This window comes from Malaya genurostris, chromosome 3 (assembly GCF_030247185.1).
Source record: "Malaya genurostris strain Urasoe2022 chromosome 3, Malgen_1.1, whole genome shotgun sequence".
NCBI lineage: Eukaryota > Metazoa > Arthropoda > Insecta > Diptera > Culicidae > Malaya > Malaya genurostris.
In genome coordinates, this window is record NC_080572.1 from 254876071 (window position 1) to 254898154 (window position 22084).

General features: G+C 37.2%; 1 protein-coding gene and 1 non-coding gene across 5 annotated transcripts in view; one reads left to right on the forward strand and one right to left on the reverse strand.

Moving 5' to 3' along the window:
• Positions 1–22084, forward strand: part of LOC131437705 (serine/threonine-protein phosphatase 4 regulatory subunit 1-like) — a 474879-nt gene that overhangs the window by 256602 nt on the left and 196193 nt on the right. The window contains exon 2 of one of the 4 annotated variants that reach the window (XM_058607221.1): positions 19288–20316. The exons of the other annotated variants lie outside the window; for them this stretch is intronic. Coding sequence (XP_058463204.1) covers positions 19409–20316 — 908 coding nt within the window. The 5' untranslated portion in view covers positions 19288–19408. The remainder of the gene's footprint in view (positions 1–19287; positions 20317–22084) is intronic. 4 annotated transcript variants of the gene reach the window in all.
• On the reverse strand, positions 12056–12203 carry LOC131439701 (U4 spliceosomal RNA). The gene has a single exon (XR_009231177.1). It is a non-coding gene; the product is annotated as a U4 spliceosomal RNA (small nuclear RNA).

Here is a 22084-nt window from a genome sequence, read left to right on the forward strand (position 1 = left end):
TATTATTTTAGCGTCCGATAAAATTATGATTGGGTGAGGCACAATGAAAAATCAAGTCTGCATCTATCGAAAATAATTTTATGAACTCAAATAAATGTAGAAAAGTCAAAGGGTGCCTCAGTGATGAAATGCATTGCAATTGAAATTTCGTAGAAACGTTTACAAGGCTGTTTTCATCTCTGATTTAATAGAATCACATATTGATTGCCCTGATCTCCTACGATTGGTCAATTTCGACATGCATCGTCGCAGTCTTCTTTCTCATCTATTTTTACGAAACCCTCGTGCTAGAACCAACTACGGATATAATGAATGTTTTCTCAGTATGTGTCGTTTATTCAACAGTTGCTCTCAGGACTTCATTTGATGTTCATCTCTCTCGAAATGCTATAAAACGGGTTTTGCAAAGACTGAGTGGAAACATATATTGGAGAAGCCAAATGAATGAGAAACTAACAGAAAAGATAATTTTTTTTTCTGGAAAAAGATACGCTCAGAGACATGAACATGGTCTAAATCCTAGCCGTCTCACGATCGGTATCCCATATCCAAACACATCTTCTCTGTTCATCAGACAACAAACACTAGTATTCTCTATACCTATTCTTCCGTTCAAGCACTGGGATGAATAAATCGCTATAAAACGATTATTCAATGATTCCTTAACTATTGCGTAAAGAAATGTTCACCATCTTCATTGGAAATTAATCAGATTAGCTCGCCGAAACTAACCCGTTCGCCCCTCCCCTCATTTTTTCCGTCTTCCATCATCTTTTTGATCACTAATTAGATCTACATGCTGGTTCTAACCTCGTCGTTCGCCCATGCTTACTTCAGTGCCCCCTCAATTAACCTTCATCTTCCATCTTTCTATCCACTCCTTTCAAGGAAGCTACTCTATAATGCTTGGTGTCATCAACTAGTTATAGCGTTATAGGGTTTGTGGTTTAGCTTTAATTGTTGGTTTTAATTGTTAGTTTTAGGCCGAAATGAATCTGTTGAATCATTGTAATTTGTTGATACAAAAGATGGGAGGTTTTATACCTACTAGATAAAGAAAGAAATAAATAAATAAGTAAATAAATTGTATATGGGAACCTTTTTGCCATTCTCTATAGAAAGGTAATAGAACTGCTGGAGAAACCGACTTTTGATCGGAGCTCCGGACTGTGAATCAAGCTCGAAGATCAGTTGGCTATCACTTCCGGTACCGGAGATATATAATGATATAAGTGACATAACCAACAAAACGCATTTTTATTCTCCGCTTATTTTTCTCGGATACGGCTTAACCGAATTTAACTATTTTGAAAACTACTATTGGGTTGTTAATCAAGTTCGAAGATCAATTGGCTGCCGTATCCTGTTTCGAAGATATACTAGTATAAGTGACGTAACCGTCCAAACGCTTTTTTTCCACAGCTCGGAAATAGTTTAACCGACAAGCTTAAGCTCGTTTGGAAGGTACTATCAGGTCATTGATCAAATTTCAGGTTCGGAAGGCTATCACTTCTGATTCCGGAGATGTAATGATATAAATGACGTAACCGACAAAATAGCTATTTTAGTACCCAATAATAATCGGAGAGGGCTATTGGATCATTTATCATGCTCGAAGATCAAATATCTGTCACTTTCGATTCCGGAGGTGTAATGGTATAAGTGACGTATACGACAAAACGCTATATTTTTCGAATATGGATGAACCAATTACTTCAGAAAATGATCAATGATCAAGTTCAAATGTATTATTGCTGATACATTTGATTTGAGGAATGGTGCCGAATATGTGACGTAAGCGATGAAACAAGTTTTGGTGAACTATGTGTGTATATATATATATATATATATATATATATATATATATATATATATATATATATATATATATATATATATATATATATATATATATATATATATATATATATAATTTAAAATATCTACCCTCGCAAAGGGGTTTTTAAAAAGAGAGAACACTTTTCACTTCTAAGGTTAAACTGAAACTAAACTTTATTTTTGTTCTAACTTTACTCTAAGCCTAACCTAGCTAGCTGCCGATCGTGAGAACCCTGTCGATTTACTATTCCCTAGCGCCGGTAACGCGATACAAGATTTGTTTACCGTGTACGTGACTGATGCTGGGGCGACGATTGTTGTTGATGCTGCGGTCTTCATTCTGTGGGAATCTCGATCGTCTGCTATTGGTGACGTTCTTGGGAAACGCTGGCTGTTAACTCCTCCATCCCTTAAAGAAGCACGACCCGTGCGTTCGACTAATGCTGTTGAAGATATTTTGGTTTTATGATAAACGATGCCTAGAATTGTTGTAATCAGGATAACTGCGCATATGAAGGAACCAATTGATAAATGTTGTTTCAATTCCAAAGATTGAAGGTTCTTCCTGTTTTCGATATGTAGGTCATGTAACTGGGTTATGTTGACGTATTTTTCCAAATGTGTTTCTGCGATTTGGTTTGACCTTAGAGGTGCGATAATAGGGTGACGGAATTGAATTTCATAGTTTTCGAATAATTTGTTTCCAATAATGATGGTACAATTGTGGAATGAGACGAGAAAAATGCCTTTCAATTCTTTTTGATTAATTCCACACGTGCTGCTCAATGTAATTTTGTTGGTGAGCGCTTTGACTATTATGGTACCAGGTGCGGGTAATTCATATTCGATGGTTTGTGGCAATTCTGAGAAGGGACATTTTCCGTTCAAACCTCTAATCAATGGTGCGATGCAATCATCTGCACTGATGTTTGTCAATAGTTCTCGTTTACAGATAGTAATTTTGGGCGTTTCTTGGCATCCTGTAGAAACGGCTAACGTCTCGTTTACATGTTTGAAGATTACTTTGTGGTCAATGTTCACTGTTTTGTTGTTCACAGGTAGCGGTAATAAAAGCATTTTGTCAAACACAATAGGCTGTACGTTAGGGATATTGATGCTGATAATGATGTTATCTCCTTGATAAAACGCTGTAGTTGTCAGGTACACGCAAACTTCGTCTAAACTATCAATCTTGAATCCTTGCTTGGTTAGCTTTGCTGCTATGACCTCTAGTTCACTATTTGATAAAATTTGTTTGTTTATTATGTTGACCTTGACGAGTGATAAGCTATTTTCTATAGAATGTAATGAGTTTAAGAGCATATCTAATTGAAATAAGATTGAAATTTTAGTGGATTCAGTTATGATATAATCTTCTTTAAGTAAAATTTTAGCTAAACTGTTCTCATGATCCTTGATCTGATTGTTTACAATATTAATTCGTTCTTGAAAATTTGCATTGATAGATATTTGTTTGTTATTTTCATTTAATAAGCTATTTTCATTGTTTTTCAGTGCATATAGATCTGCATTAATATTTCTCAAATCCTGGGCATCTAAATTTCCGGTGATTAGTTTGATAGTGCTTCCTAACACTTCTATTGATCTTTTTACCTTTCTGTTTCTTGGGAGAAGGCTCATGAATGTATCATTTATCATTGAAAGCTTTAATTCGATTAAATTTGAAAAATCTCCTGTTTTATTGTTGATTCGATTCAACACATTTTTAATTGTAGTAATTGAATTCTGGAACTGGTTTAATTCTATAATGTGCAAAACCTTATCATAGCCTAAACTAATTCTTCCTTCTCCAACTTTCATAATTAACGCACCCGGATTATTCGAAATGTCATGTATTTGAATGAATTGAGGATAGGAAAAGGGAATGAGAGAAATGAGTGCGATGATCCGAAAGTCCATCCTCTTATGTCGGCTGATCGAAATGCAGGTTCGTTATCACTTACGATAAGCTCCGGTGTACCATAGGTTGAGAAAAGTTTCAGCAGGCCTCTTCTAACATCGACTATATTCCTGGATTTTATTGGGATCAATACTCCGAATCTAGAGAACTTATCTAGGTTAGGTTGCGATATTCTCTCGCTGTTAACTAGATGATGGGTCCGGTGCAGCTTCTTCTGGATCTCTTCACTAATCACCGATGTACATTCGGGGATGGCTCTTCGTGCCGAAAGAAATCACTTGAAAAAAAAACCGCACTACAATCCTACCGACTGCGCCATTTAAAATATCTACCCTCGCAAAGGGGTTTTTAAAAAGAGAGAACACTTTTCACTTCTAAGGTTAAACTGAAACTAAACTTTATTTTTGTTCTAACTTTACTCTAAGCCTAACCTAGCTAGCTGCCGATCGTGAGAACCCTGTCGATTTACTATTCCCTAGCGCCGGTAACGCGATACAAGATTTGTTTACCGTGTACGTGACTGATGCTGGGGCGACGATTGTTGTTGATGCTGCGGTCTTCATTCTGTGGGAATCTCGATCGTCTGCTATTGGTGACGTTCTTGGGAAACGCTGGCTGTTAACTTATATATATATATATATATATATATATATATATATATATATATATATATATATATATATATATATATATATATATATATATATATATATATATATATATATATATATATATATATATATATATATATATATATATAAATATATATATATATATATATATATATATATATATATATATATATATATATATATATATATATATATATATATATATATATATATATATATATATATATATATATATATATATATATATATATATATATATATATATATATATATATGTGTGTGTGTGTGTGTGTGTGTGTTTTACCACTCAATTTTCTCGTAGATAGCTGCATCGATTTTAACAAGCTTAGGCTCGTTTAAAAGCTACTGTTGGCCATTGATCAAGTTCAAAGATCAAATGGCTGTGACTTTTGGTTCCGGGGATATGATTGAATAAGTGACGTAACCGACAAAACGAGTTGTATTTTTACGCGCTCAATTTTCTCAGAGATGGCCGAACCGATTTTACCAAACCTATGTTCGTTTGAAAGGTACTGTCGGGCTATTGATCAAGTTCGAAGATCAAATGGCTGTGACTTTCGGTTCCGGAGATATGATAGTATAAGTGACGTAACCGACAAAACGCGTTGTATTTTTACGCGCTCAATTTTCTCAGACATGGCTTAACCGACTTTAACAAACTTATGCTCGTTTGAAAGCTACTATCGGATCATTGATCAAGTTCGAAGACCAAATGGCTGTGACTTTTGAATCCGGAGATATAATGTGATAAGTGACTTAACCGACAAAACACGTTGTTTTTTAGCGCTCTAATGTATATAAGGGTGCCAATATTTTGGGATCACCTCTAATTTCGTAAAGAGCTATTGATCAGAAGTTTAAGCATCTCAAAAAAAGTCCTCATGCAAAATTTGAGCTAAATCGGACATGGGTAAGGGGTGCTGTCCAGCGGTTAAAGTTTGATAATTTTCGATCTTGAAAAAGCACCATAGGAGGGAGTACATGAAATTTCCGAAATTTTTTTGATGCCAAAAATCTTAACATTGCCTGAAACGTCGAAATTTTATTTTTTTGGGGGAATGGTGATTTTTCAAGACATATGAAAATTCCACTAAGTGGACTAAGAAGGGTTTTATTAGATTAGCATCACTCTTCTCAAACAAATAGGCAACGCAAATGTCATATATTTTCATGAGGCTGTTATGAAAGAAGAGAAAGGCATTATCACACCACTAGGTGGATTAAGAAGGATTTTGTTTAAATTAGCATTACTCTTCTCATGCAAAAAGACAACGCAAATGTGTGTGAACTGCTCGAATCAATCTGAAAAAAATTGTGTCAAAAATGAGGGACATTTGGCAACAGCAAAACATTTCTACAGTTTTGCGTTTTTTCAAGCGGATTTCCAAAGTTACGCATTTTGTACGCATAGTTCCGAAGTTACGCGGTTTGTTGTGCGTTTTTTTATGCGGTGCATATCCTCTGCGTGAAAAAAAGACTTCAGTGTATTTAAGTACCATTTTTGTTAAAGATGAAGAAAAATTATTTTTGACGAATTGAGGGTTTTTCTGTATGTTGAATGACTAGAATCTCTTACTTCCTCATTTCTTTTTATTTCAACTACCACCCCGGTAATATCCATAAGATTCACGAAAAAATCACGACATACGAAAATAAATGTATTATAAACTTTGACTTTGTAAACGTGCACACTTCGATAAAACCCTGTGATTTTATATTTTTTTAGCTGCATATAAATGGAGCGTCGTAGTTCATGCAAATTTACATACAAGAACATTTAATATTGTGCCTTAAATTCCATGACATTAAATTCACTGAAATGAAAAAAAAAATGAATCCAGATAGCGGCCACCGTGACATGAACCGAGAATCATTGGATCACAAAGTACGTCTGTTAATCGATTGAGCCACAGAAGCACACATCTGCTTGGCTGGTTAAGATGCAAGTTACAGTCGAAACCAGTAAAATTCATGCTAATCTAACATTAAGTCATAACAAATGAAATTATCTGTCGATTGATAAATAAGGTCTTTATGAATTACATCGTATGAGGGATTAAATCACATGTAAAATTCAAATTTTTTCGGTGTGTGCTTTCATGTGACAGACATACTTCAGTTAGCTTCAGGTTGAGATGTCAGTCTCAGAGAATCCATTCAAACATGGCTCCATTTTCTTCGCGCACACTAAGGTACCTCGAGATTTGGCACCCCTTTATATTCGTTCTTCGTTTTTGTGTGATTTTTTATAATTCGGTGTAGCTCCGCAGTTCCAGAAATATTGGATATTGGGTTGGTTAAACTGCTGCACGACTTGGTACGAAAACTATTACATATTTTTCCAAATCACAAATTGAGAATTGTAGCTGAAGGTTGAAGCTACACAACGGTAGAGATCACTTGAGTCAAAATCTAGTTATAATGGATATTTTCTTCAATTTTCAAAAAGCCCCGGTCTCCCCTACATCATGAAAACTCTCGAATGAACTTAGAAACTTACTGTTAGTGAAATCCGTTTGCAAAATGTTGCTTATAAATGAAACAATCGGCAGCGAAAAATGTCAAATCAAATGCTTTGGGTTATGTACTTCTCAATTTTCGAGGGAATGATTCACAACTTTCGTCATTTGTTCTTGATAGCAAAAGTCATTTCGATTGTTTTTTATTCGCAATCATCTCTTTAAGTTGATGAAAAAGAGAAGCTTTGTACACTAAGAATCGAATGCAAAGCTTGCCGAAATACATGATCACAGTTCCATCGAATCGTACTATGATTTATTTCATTTAATTGTTTTTAAGAAAAAGTTGCCATCAATTTTGTTTAGTCTTTGATCAATGAGAGGAACATTCCGACGGTTTCCAATCAGCAGAATGATTCTACCAGTGCAATCACACTAAAAAGCAACCCAATAAATTTCTGATTTTCGTTCAATAATCTCTTGTTAAGAATAACAATTATTTTATACATATAACCAATAAAAGGTCTTGAAAGTAACTAAACTGTATATGAACACTTCCAACGCTTCTAGCAGAGAAATTCGAAGTTTTGAATATAGGTTCTCTCTAAAAAAAATGGAACGTGAATCAAAACAATTTTTCTCGACAACACTGCCCGGCCGATCCTAGTCTCACCACGCTTCCATCCTAGTCCTAGTCCCGGTTCCGCTCGTCAGTGCCTTCTTTCTTTCGTGTACATAAAATGTAATGTGCGGCGCGAGTACTGCGTCTCTCTGTTTGGGCTACAACAACCATCAGGATCGATAATTTTCCGTTTATTAACCCCTACCGGTTGAGGGCTCGTTAGGGACGAAAGCTTCCAGTGCCGTGCTGGTCTGGTTCTAGTTGGTTCTGGTGGTGATGGTGGTGGTGGTGGTGGTGGGCGATGGGTGGAGGTGACCGTCGTCGGTTTCATGCTCGTAGCTGTTGTTGTCTTCGCCTTGCTCAATGTCCGCTCGGGCTCTCCGAAAGGGTGTGTGCGTTGAAATGTTCCCGTCAAGGTTTCTACAATTTGAGTTTTTACTGTGAAAGAATTTCTCGCTCCCGAAACAGAACTCTCCAAATTTACTAAACTTGCCTCAGTTTGTCGGGGTGTGTTTGTCTACGTGTGGGTGTGTGTACTTTCGCGGGAGACAAGCGCAATCCGTAGCGAAAGAGAGCACACACACATACTCTTTTCCGCCTACAGAGAAACCAAGTTGTTCTACTGGGTTTGGTCGCCATACGGCAGTTGGAAAATTTTCAGTTAAGCTTTTTGGCCGTGTTGGTGGAAAAAGAAGGACTTTTCATCAAGCTAATTTTGTTTTGCTTTTGAACCGCGAGATTGGCCTGCCCAGCCTTGGGCCTGCACGGGCAAATGATTTTCCGCGAACGTGGAAAAAAAACCAACCCACTAAACCGCTGCTACTTACTCATTTTTCATTTATGTCATACTTGTTAGGCCTTTTGTTCTTTTGTGCCACTTTGAGACTGCCGTAGTAAATTTGGGTGATGGAGGGAAACGATGAGGTTTTTATTTCACTTGTCGTTTCATCGTGTCCTTGTTGTTGGCATTGTGTTTTGGATGAAAAAGAAAATGCTATTCAGAGAACAGAAGACTAGCTGGGGTTAGTTACTGTCATAATTTAACTGAGTGATTTTATCATTAAGGATGAATCTAGTCAATATATTTTTCTTTTTCGTGATGGAGATGAGACTTAAGAATCGTTCAAATATTCCATAATAATACATTGTGGTAGAAATTATCATTTAGATTCTCATTTGAAGTAACAGAAATATAACTGATTTTCCAACGTTTATCTTTATTACTATATTAGAACATACTAAAAGCACAGCTTTAGGCCAGGTTCCTCCAAGCAAGAAGTTGGTAATTAAAAGGGCATACGGTTTCTCGAAACCACTTGTTTTCAGCTAGGTTCAAAACTATTGCAACTCGTATTTTAAGACTATTGCACATATCAACATGAACCAAACGAAAGTTTTAAACAATTAAAAGTGCATAAAATGTGATGTGATGTGAAGTGAAGCCACCATCAGTTCAAGGACTTACCAGTGGATGCGGGTAGACTTACAGTAGCTCCGATATGACTCATCCATTCACCTTCTTACTATAGCTGTTACCGAAAAGCGAACAAAAAGGGTTGGGCGGATATGTAAGTAGAGTCACTTACTCGTAATCCGCGGGAATAAAAGATGCTCTTCCAACCATAATATCCAGTGCATGGATGAAGCATATCGCTATACATGCTTGAACCCGCCTGATGGTTTGTTTGAGAAGGACGCGCCAGACTCATTTCAAACCTTCAGAACGAAACAAGTTTCCTTCAAGTGACTTGGGCTGGCTATCCACAATCCCTCGTCCAGTCATCAATTCGTCCGATGCCCTGATGCTCCCTCCCCTTTACGTCCCCGTGATAAATGTGTTATATTGATAAATACAATGAAACATAGTGTAATGAAATTAATATAACATAAAATGATAGATGATAGATTACAAAATAATATAATATAACATAATATAATATAATATATTTTAATTTAATATAATATAATACAATGTCATACAATATAGTATAATATATTATAAAACATGATATAAAATAACAGTTAATGTAGAGTGTCAGTTATGCTCCTCTATCTTCGTAATACTGCAGGAGGTAGAATATTTCTTTTCTTATAACAATGATAATATCCACATCTATAAAAATAATACATGTTTTTATTATTGATGACAAATTAATAATAATAACAATAAATTAAATAATGAAAATAATAATAAAAAACAATATAATATAGTACAATGAAATATATAATAATTAATAGAATGAATAAAATGATACGTTGCGATATGCTATGATATTATATTACTTGAATTTATATGTCATTTCTCATCCTCTCATTCTGCCATCAACGCATTCCATCGACCAATTGTCACCACAGACACACGTGTAAGCATGAAACAGGAACCAGTGAGGACCAAGCTCACCTTGTGACGACCTTGATATTTAGTTAAAAGATTACTTAAAAAATAATAACTTATAAGGAAAACAAATTAATATTTTGCGCAGAGGTACGTAGTACTACTCATAATAAACCCTATAATATAATATAATACAATATAATATGATATAATGCAATGCAGCATAATACCATACAACATATTATATAATAACATAAAAGACAAAAAAACATGTAAGACGATAATATATGAAATAAATAATATGCTATGATACAATATAACAATTAATGTGGCAGTGTAAGTTACGCTCTTCTAATAATAATAATAATAATAATAATAATAATAATAATAATAATAATAATAATAATAATAATAATAATAATAATAATAATAATAGTAATAATAATAATAATAATAATAATAATAATAATAATAATCATAATAATAATAATAATAATAATAATAATAATAATAATAATACATGATGTAATAAACAACAGAATCATATGTTGTAATATACTATGATAAACATTGCACTTTAGGATGGGCTTTAACTTATGAGTCAATTCGCACCCTCTCATTCTGCTACTAACGCAGAAGGCGATAGCACCCAGTCGACGGCGTTCTATTGACCAAATGTCATCATAGACACACGGGGAGGCATGATATAGGAACTTGTGAGGACTTAGTTATCTCACCATTTGACGACCAACAATTAAAAGTGCATAAAATAGGTCGAAACTCGAAAAATGGCCGCCATTTTGTTTTTTTTTCTCGGTGGAAATTTCTCTTTTTTTCAACCATAGCTAATTCCGCACAAAATTTGAAACTGTTTGGTTTTCGCTTTTCGATGGTTGGTTTCCAAGAAAAAAAAATAGAAAACATGTTTATTTTTAAGTTTAATATAAGTACTTTTATCTGTAAAAAGTATGATTTTGAAATATTATTTAAACAATAAGTGAATTTAAAAAAAAACGGTTCATGGAAGAATCTGGCCCTGAATGTAAATTTGTCCCCTCATAAAAGTGCTTATTTTTGGACACTAGTGTATGTGTTCCAGAAAGAAATGTTTATTGAAAAGAATAACTGAATATTCTGACATCTTATTTTACCTTGTGGTCATTCATATCTCGGATCACCAAACACTCTCTGATTTCTATGTGCGGGATTGGAAATTGAACCTAAGCAGTCTGCGTGAAATGCGATCGACAATATCACACCATTTCCTGCCAAAAATTGTACCAGTAAAAGATTATCCGACAAGAAGTTTGTAGTTGTAGGAGAACCAACACCATGTTCACTTTGGCACTTTGGTAATTTTCATAGTGGTTGATGAAATGGGCTGCGAAAAGCTGTCGGATGAGACATGAAAGATCTACTTCTGAGATATTTATATCAACTGATAAGCTATGAGTTATTTTTATTCTAGCGACGACTTAAATTGTGCTGAAATTAGCTTAAGATTTGTTGCACATTTATCTAAATAACATCGAAAACTCTAATTATCGAAGGAAAGATACTCTCATTACTAACCAGCGTTGGTTGAAGGGAAATTGGGTCACTAATCGCATTCCTGTCCATAAATTGATCGCCATAAATTGTGTTTTTTTGTGTGTTTTTGCCTTTCTCATATAAAAATGGCATCACTGCGGTAATCACAACGGAACCCTACTTCTGAACCGAAGCCCGAAGAGCCGAGTGTAATATACCATTCAAATCGTTTCGTCGAGATCGCAAAATGTCTGTGTCTATATGCCAAAAATAGGAAATCATTTTTTTTCTAAGGATGCTTCAACGAGCCGATTTCAGCGAACTTAGATTCAAATAAAAGGTATTTTATTCCCGTAGAGAACTTTTAAAAAATGCCTTGATACGACTTCCGGTTCCGGAATTACGGGGTGCTAAAACGATTTCCATAAACTCAGATTCATATGAAAGATTTTACTTTACACTATAGAATTTGTTTTCGGAACCGAACTCCAGTTCCGGAGTACCTGGGTAATATGTACAACAATTCGCTAAAAATATTAACTAAATTTTCTCGGAGATGGCTGAAACGATTTTAACGAACTTAGATTCAAATGAAAGGTCTTACGATCTGGTAGAACTCTAATGAATTTCATCGAGATACGACTTCCGGTTCCGAAATTATAGGGTTATAAGTAAACAAATTCCAATTTCTCGAGTATTTTTGTATATATGTTGAATATTCGTAAAAAAGTGCCTTTAGCTAGTCATATAATTCTTATATTGTGCATGTTTTGTTAGTTTTAACTAGCAATAATCGCACCTCGGTTGAACCTCATTGGTTACGATATCGCCACTGCGCAAAGCTTATGTTTTGTTAGTTAATGACCAAACATTTGATTTCCGATAGTTCTAGTTCCAGAAGTGCTGGAAATAGTGGTTAAAGATCCTAAAACGGAATTTCATTCTCTCGAAGATGCCTAAAACGATTTTCGCAAATTTAGGTTAATTGCTGTTAAATTTTATCCGGATCCAAGTTCCGGCTCCGGAATCACAGGGCGAAGTGTGTTTTAAATCTCATACCGTCATTCAGAGCGACGAGGCAAAAGAGGGGGAAATTCTTCTACATTTGGCTCTAAACTTTTCAAAATTGAAATTTGTCTCTGCTACTGGCCAAACTAAACCAGATTTCGGTTCTATCGGTTCCTAGTTCCCGGTTCGGAAAGTACCGGTAATAATGGTCAAAAACTCCAGAAACGGAACTCTCAGAGACGCTTCAGCTGCTTTTCTCTAGTTTCGCGCGATTTTCGTCGTAAAAGTACGTTAGTAGCTATAAGCCAAATTTTTAGATTTCAGAGTTTCAGAAACTTTCAGATTTCTAGAAAGGTACTATTTATAAAACCCATTTTTTTGCATTTTCAAATGCCCCGTTTCCCGTTTCGAAGACTTTCGTCGAGTGTGAACTTTTTCAAATACAGCTAAACCCACCCACCCTTGCTTGTCTACAGAAATGTTTGCCTATGACATTGCGCCATTTCTTTTTCATGTATAATCCCTGTTAACTTTCGATAGAAGATCAGATGCCCGCGCTTCCATGGTACAATATTCTACGTCCACAAGGATTTTCTAAATGGCCTTTCAACTGTTCAATGTATGCATATAGTAGTATTGGATTCATTCAATTGGATCTCTTATACCTTGTTACAACAACGTTTTTACGCTTGTAGCAAAACTACAATTTTATTCTCTATATGTATCGTTTAGTCGCGGAAGAACAGGATCTTCCTGGAATTAAGTTTGTTCATCGCAAAATCATCTTATTGTTTACAACCTTATTGTTCTTTGCGATTTTTGGTTCCTACCGCAAATTGCTTATGACTATATATCGAACGAGACCCGAAAACAAACAGTCTTCAGATTATGATTGAAAAATACAGTCCACGATCCACAAGTGATTAAGGTATTTATTGAAAAATCTTCGGCTAGTACAAATAGTAAGCAGTGTAACCACATTCCCCTCTATTGGGAATGATCTTCAAATTGAATTCTTAGAATTAAGAAAGTTTCGTTAAATTTATAGTACTTGGACAAATACAAAGGGGAAAATGGACTTTATGACCCAAACCCACATACTAAAGTTTACTGAGAGAGCCTGTTTTTTAAGTCTTTCATTATTTTAGATTTTGTTTAGGTTTTGTTTGTGTTGATATGTGGTGTTCCACATGCCGAGTATTTCAATTAGCACAACGGCTTTCCCGGACAAGAAAAGCTACGGGTTCGAGTCATGTTTCTGCGGTATTTTTTTCGTGAATTTTCAGTTTTGCTGTACGTCCCAATCTGTTTTTTTTTTCTTCCGTTGATTACCTTCCAAGTATGTTTGAATGTATTCAAAAAATTGATGAATTCATAACTATTTTGTTTTCACCAAACTAATGTCGTTTTCGCTTGAGAAAACTGAAACTGACCCAGAGTAGTTTCATCAAACAAACACTTTTCACGAAACTGTGTTGGTTTCGCACTAAGCAATGAGAATCTGAGCAAACCTGATATAAATACCAAATTTAAAACTGACTCGATTTTCAGTTCAACAACGTTGAAACGAAGTTCGAAACTAGCTTCAAACAAATGGTTTGACAGCAGTTAGGGTGGAAGCTGGGTTAGGTTTGGCATCAAGCGAAAACGACATAAAATCTCGCAATAGCATTAGAGATTGAATTTCGCATCCTAGTGTCTTAGGATTTGTTCGGATTCTGGGCTACTTCTTGGGAAAAGGTTTCATGTTCACTTCGAATATTACTTCCATTTTTCTGATTGAATACTTCAGATTTAGCAAAGGATTAGCAGCTGTGATTGCAAAAACTGATGTTTTCGTTACAACCAAATCTGCGATTCCAGCATTTACAAAAGCACACTAAAGACTTATGAGGATTGGAATAAATTTGAATCGCTTTCATTACAGTATTGAAATACTTCAGTTGTACCGTAACAATAGATAGGATTTCATTGAAAAGGACCCAAATATTATTAAATTGTACCTAATTTTGCCTGAACAAGAAATGTTGCTGAAAATTTAAGCCGAAAGCAGAAAACGATTGGAAAGGTGACTGGGAAAGCTACACAGAGATGACTTAATGGTGTAATAAACTGACCGCTGAAGTTTATTTTTATTTTATTTTATTTTTTATTTTAGGAGCAAGGGAAAAGCTCGCTGGAGCTGAGATTTTTGTTCTTTTCTCCAGCAGGTATAAAACCTTCTCATCTTTGTATTGTAAGTTGACAAAAAGATGGTGATATGAGTTATTTAAAGAAAAGTTCGACATTTCATCGGAACTACATCAATTCTTTTCAATCATAACAATCTATTTAGTGAATTAAGTTTAATCATCGAATTCGACAGCTTTAATATTCCTCTATTCTAAGTTTCCCAACAAATAGTCCATTATAAAAACAACTATCAGCGGACATTCAGCGAGATGCATTTTGGGTTTCCCTGGAAAATTGAAATGGAGTTTACTGTCTCAGAAAGGACGCGATCGGCTTTACTTGATGTTGCAAATAAAACGTTATGAAAACGGACAAACAGATGATTGAACCTGAAGCCAGCGAAGTGTCACTCAGATGTAGTAGCAGTTAGCCAAATCTAGCCAAAGATTTACAAGTCTTTGGTGTGCTACTGACGAATTGTGGAATGCTTTGTTTTCAAGCACTCTCTCTCTCTCTCTTGTAGAGCTTCGAGTTCTGAGATTCATTCGACTTCAGATTTCTTTCCATCACAGCTGCTAAGGTATTCTTCAAAACAACTTTTCTTTGAATCTTAAATAAGAACAAGAAAATTTATTTTGTCATAAACTATCATAACTTTTTCAATTTGTCAACAGTTTTGAACCGAGTTTAGAAAGATTTGTCGTTTTCAATGACGATTTCAAATTTTAAACACTTTACCTTGTTGTTCCGGAGTCGGAAATCATTAGCAGTATATGAGACATTTAAGTCTAAATTTGTGAAAATCGGCTCAGCCATCTCTGAAACAATGAAAAGAATTCCGTTGTTTTTAGATTTTGACCACTAAGGCTTGTTCGCGACAAAATCTGGTCAGATTAAATCTGGAATAAGAAAAATTGCTGTTAGTTCAATCCACGATGAATTTTTTATTCATTTAATTGTGCATTATCAGTAAACTTAAAACTAATTACAGTTACTTAATTAGGCTTCATTAAGAAACTACGAATTTTTAGTTTACTCCAGCTCCAGCTGATTTTGTCCCAGATTTTCGAAATTTTATCTCTAGCTCCAGCTTGTTGTTTATATTGATAAAGTTCTCTCTTTTAGAGCCCAATACCGCTCGGTAGGTCGCAACTCCGGGCTGTTAGGTCGATTCACCTCTTTCGGTACAACATGGACTCCATTCACTTTAAACCTTTCCAAAACATCTATGGAGTAGCGACAATATGCCAAATCAAGCCAGAATAGCGAGGGACGAGGGATGTCTGCGTATGAATGATAATGATCGTTCTCGTAGGCATTCTTCATGGTATATTTTCTTGCTTACCGTTCTGGTAGCGATAAAGCTTTTTTTTTTTTTGCTCGACCACAGCTACATATTGCCTGCCAAATCAAAATTTTTTTTAAAGAAAACTTGGTCTTTTTCTTCGTCCTGAAATGCTGCTCTATGCCGTCCTTTTGAATGACAGTTTAAAAAGATGTTAAGGGAAGCTGTATAAAGTCTGCCAACACATAAGTTTAATCGTCGATTATCACACAGAAAAAACCCGTCAAAAATTCGCGATGCAGCTTACGAGATCGGATTTTAGCCATCACATTCTGTTTATTATTACGGTTTGGTACAGTTTTTTGGTGCTGGGGAAGTTGAAGACATTTTTTTCTAGCCCCTGTACAAATCGAAAGATGCCCGGGTTGGTAGGTCAATGCATAGGACGCTGGTCTTACAAGCCAGTGGTCGTATGTTCGAGTCACGACCTGGAACGATTCTTAGTGTCAGTAGGATCGTAGTACTAGCCATGCAATGATCCTGTACAATATAAATCGGCTGCGAAAAAGTCTGTTCAAACAAAAAGTCCACAAAAGAAATGTAATGCCAAGACTTTGCTTTTTACGTATCGAAAGATGTGATCTCTTCTGCTATATTTGCTTTTCCTTCGTGTCCTTCTGGTGGTTGCCGAGATCCGTTCCTTTTCCGCTCCCAGCCTTCCTGGTTGTTGTCGAACATGAATCAATAGATTTAAGAACATTGTGGTTAGTGTTTGCAGGGAAACCAAGCTTTTTTGTAAGTTTTCTCACTGACAGATTCGGATTTGCATTGCGACCACACACAATTGCTTTTCGTATTTGAACTTCTTTCGAAGGCATTTTCGATCAGAAAGCAGTAAGGAGTAGTAAGGAGTGTATCGAAAAGTAGTTAGCAACATTGATTATTGAATAAAAGAGGGAAAATAAAACATATTTTGACATCAGTTTTCGATATATTGTAGAAAAATTACATTTTTATGTATTTCACTGATTATATTGAAGAAAATCCTAGTTTCTGTGAAACGCTCGCACTTTGGACTTGACATTCTTTATTAAATTCTGCACAGTTACTTTTGTGACTTTCCTGGTGGCAGCTGTCCAGTTTTTTTAACTCCTGCATGTTTTGGGACACTGTACCTTCCTTCCGAAAGTGCCGCTTAACAATTGCCCAATACTTTCAATTGGCCGAAGATACGGGCAGTTCGGTGGGTTGATGTCCTTTTCTACAAATTGTACATTGTTTTTTGATAACCACTGTAGAACGGAGTTGGCGTAGTGAGCTGAAGCCAAATCCGGCCAGAAGAGAGGAGGAGCCTTATGCTTTCTGTACAGTGGCAGCATTCTCTTCTTCAAACATTCTTCCTCGTACACCTTGGCGTTAATTGTGCCCTTCGTGAAGAAAATCGACGACCGCAAACCACAGGTACAAATTGCTTGCCAGACCAACCTTCTGCCCAAACTTTTCCATCGCCACCGTGGTGTTAGCGTCGTCCAGGTCCTGGTACACCGATTTCGTATAATATTGCGGTCCGGGCAGTGCTCGAGAGTCTTCCTTGGCGTAGGTTTCGTCGTCGATCAGGATGCATCCGTCTTTATTCTGTAGAATCCGGTTATACAGTTTTCGCGCTCTTGTTTGGCCTGAACCTGCTGTACCAGGGATCGGCACCTTCTGTTTCTTGTACGTTTTCAGGGAGTTCCGAACTTTGATCCGTTGAATCATCCCGATGCTGGTGTTGAACTGCTTGGCCAAATCCCGCGTCGACGCCGATGGGTTTTTCCTGATGTACTCAACCACTTTTAAGTCCCGGCCGGGCTGGCTGGGACCCGTTTTCCTACCGGATCGGGGCAAATCCTTCATGGAAAGGGTCTTACCGAACTTCTCGATAATATTTTTGACACTGGTGTGGTACACTTTCACCCGTTTTGCAATTTCGTTGTACGTGACAACACTTTCTGAGCTCCAAGTGTGCAGAATTTTCTTTCGCGTTTCCGGATCAATTCGACTCATCATTGAAACGATAAATCGTACCGAAACCAATCGATTGCGCAGCTGTTATTGACATGTAAACAAACATGTCACCGCAAAACACGCTGCAAAAAATTAAGCCATGTCAGAGTAATAACTGTTTGAATGTTGCTAACTACTTATCGATGCACTCCTTATCACCAAAAATTGAATTCTGCTACTTCCGGAACTTGGATCCGGTTTTATTGAAATCGATTCGTTCAACCTGTAACTAACAAAACCTATAAATTGGATCTGGTTTTAGTCAAAATTGTAATAATTTTTCCATTTTTGCAACGTCGCTCTAAAAGATGGGTTGCAATTTCTTACACACTTTACTCTGTAACTTTGGAACCGAGAGCCGGATCCAGACAAAATCAACATCAACTTGTAATACCTTTCATTCGAATCCACACACTTCGATAAAACCCTGTGATTTTACATCTTATTAGATACACCTAAATGGAGTGTCGCAATTTACGCAAATTTACGTGAAAGAACGTTTAATATTGTGTCTAAAATTCCATGACATGAAATGCTTTGAAATAAAAAAAAGGAATACTGACAGCGACCTCCGGGACTTCAACTGAGATTGCAAAGTACGTCTGTTAATCGACTGAGCCACAGAAGCACACATCTGCTTGGTTGGTAAAAGGTGCATTTAAATCCATACTGTCGCATCTGTTGGCAGAATGCAAGTTACAGTCGAAACCAGTTTAATTCAATCTAATCTAATATTAAGCCATTATAAATGAAAATTTTCGTCATTTGACAAATTAGGTTTATGAATTACATCGTATGAGCAATTAAATCACCTGTAAAATTCAAACTTTTTTAGTGTGTAGTTATGTTAAAATCGGTCAATCGTTTCGGTACCTTTACCGGTGCCTCTGAAATCATGAACGAAGATCCTTTATACCTCAAATCAATGTATTTGGTCACAACTAACCAGATCTGTACAACTGAAGAATTACACGGCTAGTTGAATCTATTCGGCTCCAGTTTTCAGTGGCAATGCATAGAAACACGCTCTTGAAATTATAACGCTCATAACTCTCGAATCGGAAGTTCGATCCGGATAAAATTCAATATTAGCACGCTATGGGACTATGAGACCTTTCATTTGAATTTAAGTTTGTGAAAACAGAGTGCATTGTTTTGGTTTCATACACACAAACACACACACTCAGACGTTTTGCTCATTCAACGAGCTGAGTCGAATGATATATGACTTCCGTTCAAAAGTCGGGTTTCACAGTGATTGCATAACGTTTATGTACGAGAAAGGTAAAAACAGTACCAATTCTGATGTCTGATTGTAAAACTTTGAATCTGTTTGAAAATGTTGGAAAAAATATGTACTATTATTTGCTTTTGTTTTGTCGTGTACTTGCTTTAATTTCTGTATCTTTTTGAACAGTTCTTCCGCATGAAAATGTGAGCATTGTTAGAGTTTTAAGCACGCCTACAAACGCAAATTGCAAAAACAAAAACAGTTCTAAACTGGTGTAAATTCAAGTGACAATTCCCTACATTAAATCATGCCGAACAACACCCAACTCCAGCTGCTGCTGATGGACGATACCATCAACGAGGACGACGAACAATTGCAGCAGGAACTGCACGACAATGCGTATGCAGAGATTATGTCCGCCATCTTGGCTACATCCCGGCGGGCGGCGGAAATGAACCGGTGCAACCAACTGAATACGCTCAATACAAACAAAACGTTGGATTGCAAGTTCGATCGGTTGATTTCGGAGGTTGGCGATCTGAAGGATGCCATCGAGGAGAAGATCGATACGATCAACCGGAAGATTAAGCAAACCAACCGGCTGTTCCAGACTAGCCAGGATTACGAGAAACGTGCCGGGAAAGCTTGCGAACTGGTGCTGATGGGTATCCCGTATCGACGGGGAGAAAATTTACGGGAGTACTTTGTGAAGATCAGTAGAGTGTTGGGTTTTCCGGAGCAGGATATCCCACTGGTGTACATTCGGCGGCTATTGGGGGGTGGTTCCGCCGGTAGTGAAGTTAAAATGAAAATTCCTCGTTACAGTCCGTCGATTATGGACAACTTGAAGAGCCGAGCCAACGCGAAATTCGGCCAGAACCAACGGACGCCGAATGAGTCGATTATTGTGGTGCAGTTTGTGTTCCGGAATGCCCGGCAGGAATTCTTCCGACGATATTTGGACCACAAGGCGCTCACTTTGCGTGACATTGGACTGGACAGTGGTTCGAGGATATTCGTGAACGAAAACTTGACCCGCGCCAATCTCGGTCTGAAAGCGGAAGCGATGAAGATGAAACGCGAAGGAAAACTCAAGAATGTTTTCACCGTAAATGGACAGATCTATGTGAAGCGTTCGAACGAGCACAAGTCGGAGTTGGTGACCAGTACCGTGGACCTGCTGCTGATGGATGAGCACAAGATGAAAAGCAATAAGTAAATTTGTTTTGTTTTTTTTTTTGTTAAATTACTGCATTTTTCCTATTTTATTACATCCAATGTTTGTGACCTTAAGTAAACTGTGCGAAAAAGTTAGATTCCTTGTGATGATACCTTACTCAAAGGGATACCGCATCGTTATCGTCTCTCTACTAGGGTCTCTTCCTTTTGTCGCGCCGCGGGGATTATCAGAATGAAGGGAGCTGGCGCAGAAAAAAAAGAGATAATTTACCAAACCACTAAATATTAATTTGTCTCCGAACATCCGCCGCACATCGCGAGTGTGCGAAGTAGTGAAGCGTGTAATTAAATGGTGGGAAACTATTCCGATGCTCGGTGCTAATGATGATGGTCCCATCGTATCCGCACGGTTCCCAGTTAATGGGTCTTCCGGTGAAAGAAGGAAGCATTTCGGCGGACGAAAGTGTCACACTCGCGCCTAATGGAGTCTGTGCAGTTCCCGGGCGAAGTTTCGATGAAGGTGGTGCACGTTGGTTTTGCCTTCAACGGAACTTTGGAAGTAGTCTGGGTCGAACTGGGGAAACCTACGGAAGATCAAAACGGAACGTCACTCAATCTCAAAGCATGAAACAAGTGCTTCGTAACACACTTCGTTAGCAACAACACCCGTCAAAAGTGTGATGTTGCCGTTGTTTACTATAGCACGGATAATGAGAAAATTTTCGTCGCTTAAGTGCAAAACTGAAGACGGGGCCGAAGGAGCAACAAGTTGTTGTGCATTAATTTCCCATCACTTCTGCTGCAGCGCAAGAAAACCGGAGACGAAGTGCAGCCACCGCACAGCCACTGTCGCTTTCCCGTGTTTTTCTGTGTCAGTGCACGCGGGCCTCGTCGGTGTACCGGCATTTGGAAACTCCGCAGAAATGCGCGTCCTTCCAGAACACAAAATGAAAACAGTGCCTCGGGGGCGTTGCTTTCCATTAACAGCCAATTTTCCCAACGGATGATTACATCCGGCTTGTCTGAAGCTTTTACCAGCTAACGGCAGCGACAGCCGCCGGCCTGGATTGCGGATGGGATCGGGATTGATTAAGCAGCAGAAATAGGAAGAGGGGCCATTTTTCCGCTTTCTGTGTGTTGCCATCTACTTAGCGGAAAACGAAAATCATGCCCTCCGGGACGAAAGGGTTCCGCAAAAAGGATTAAAGATTGTACAATGTACAACACAGGATGGGACGGGGTGCGAAGCGGGATCCTTTAAGTATTTAATTGAAAGATCCCAGAGAGCGTAAACAACTTTTCTGACAGCTCTTTTAAGTTTCCTCAAAAGCGTTGCTGTCTTGTGAACAGTAGCGCTTCCTCGTAGCTCGAATGTTTTGGACACATGCGAAGTGAACAAGTCGGAAGACTGGGTTTCCTTAAATTACAAACGAAATTGAACGGCATTGATGTTATTCCGGGAACATTTTCTATGTAGTAAACAAATGAAATAACTGTACCTTTTGTTGAATCTGTGTACAGCTGTATGTAGTACCTATATGCTACGCATCTGCAGTCCTGCAATGATGTTGAAATAGTGAAAGAAAATATTGGACGTTAATAAACAGGATTTACTCAAAACCGAATCCTTTTTAGATGGTGGAACAATAAGGATTCAATCAGGCACAAATTACTTATCGGAGACAATACCGAGTTTTGTGTTTATGCGATTCTCTCTTGAGAAATTCCACCCAGCACGATCATTATCAGACTGTAAATTTTTTTTAAGGGCGTGAAATACTCAGAGTATGAAGTGGAGCGAAGA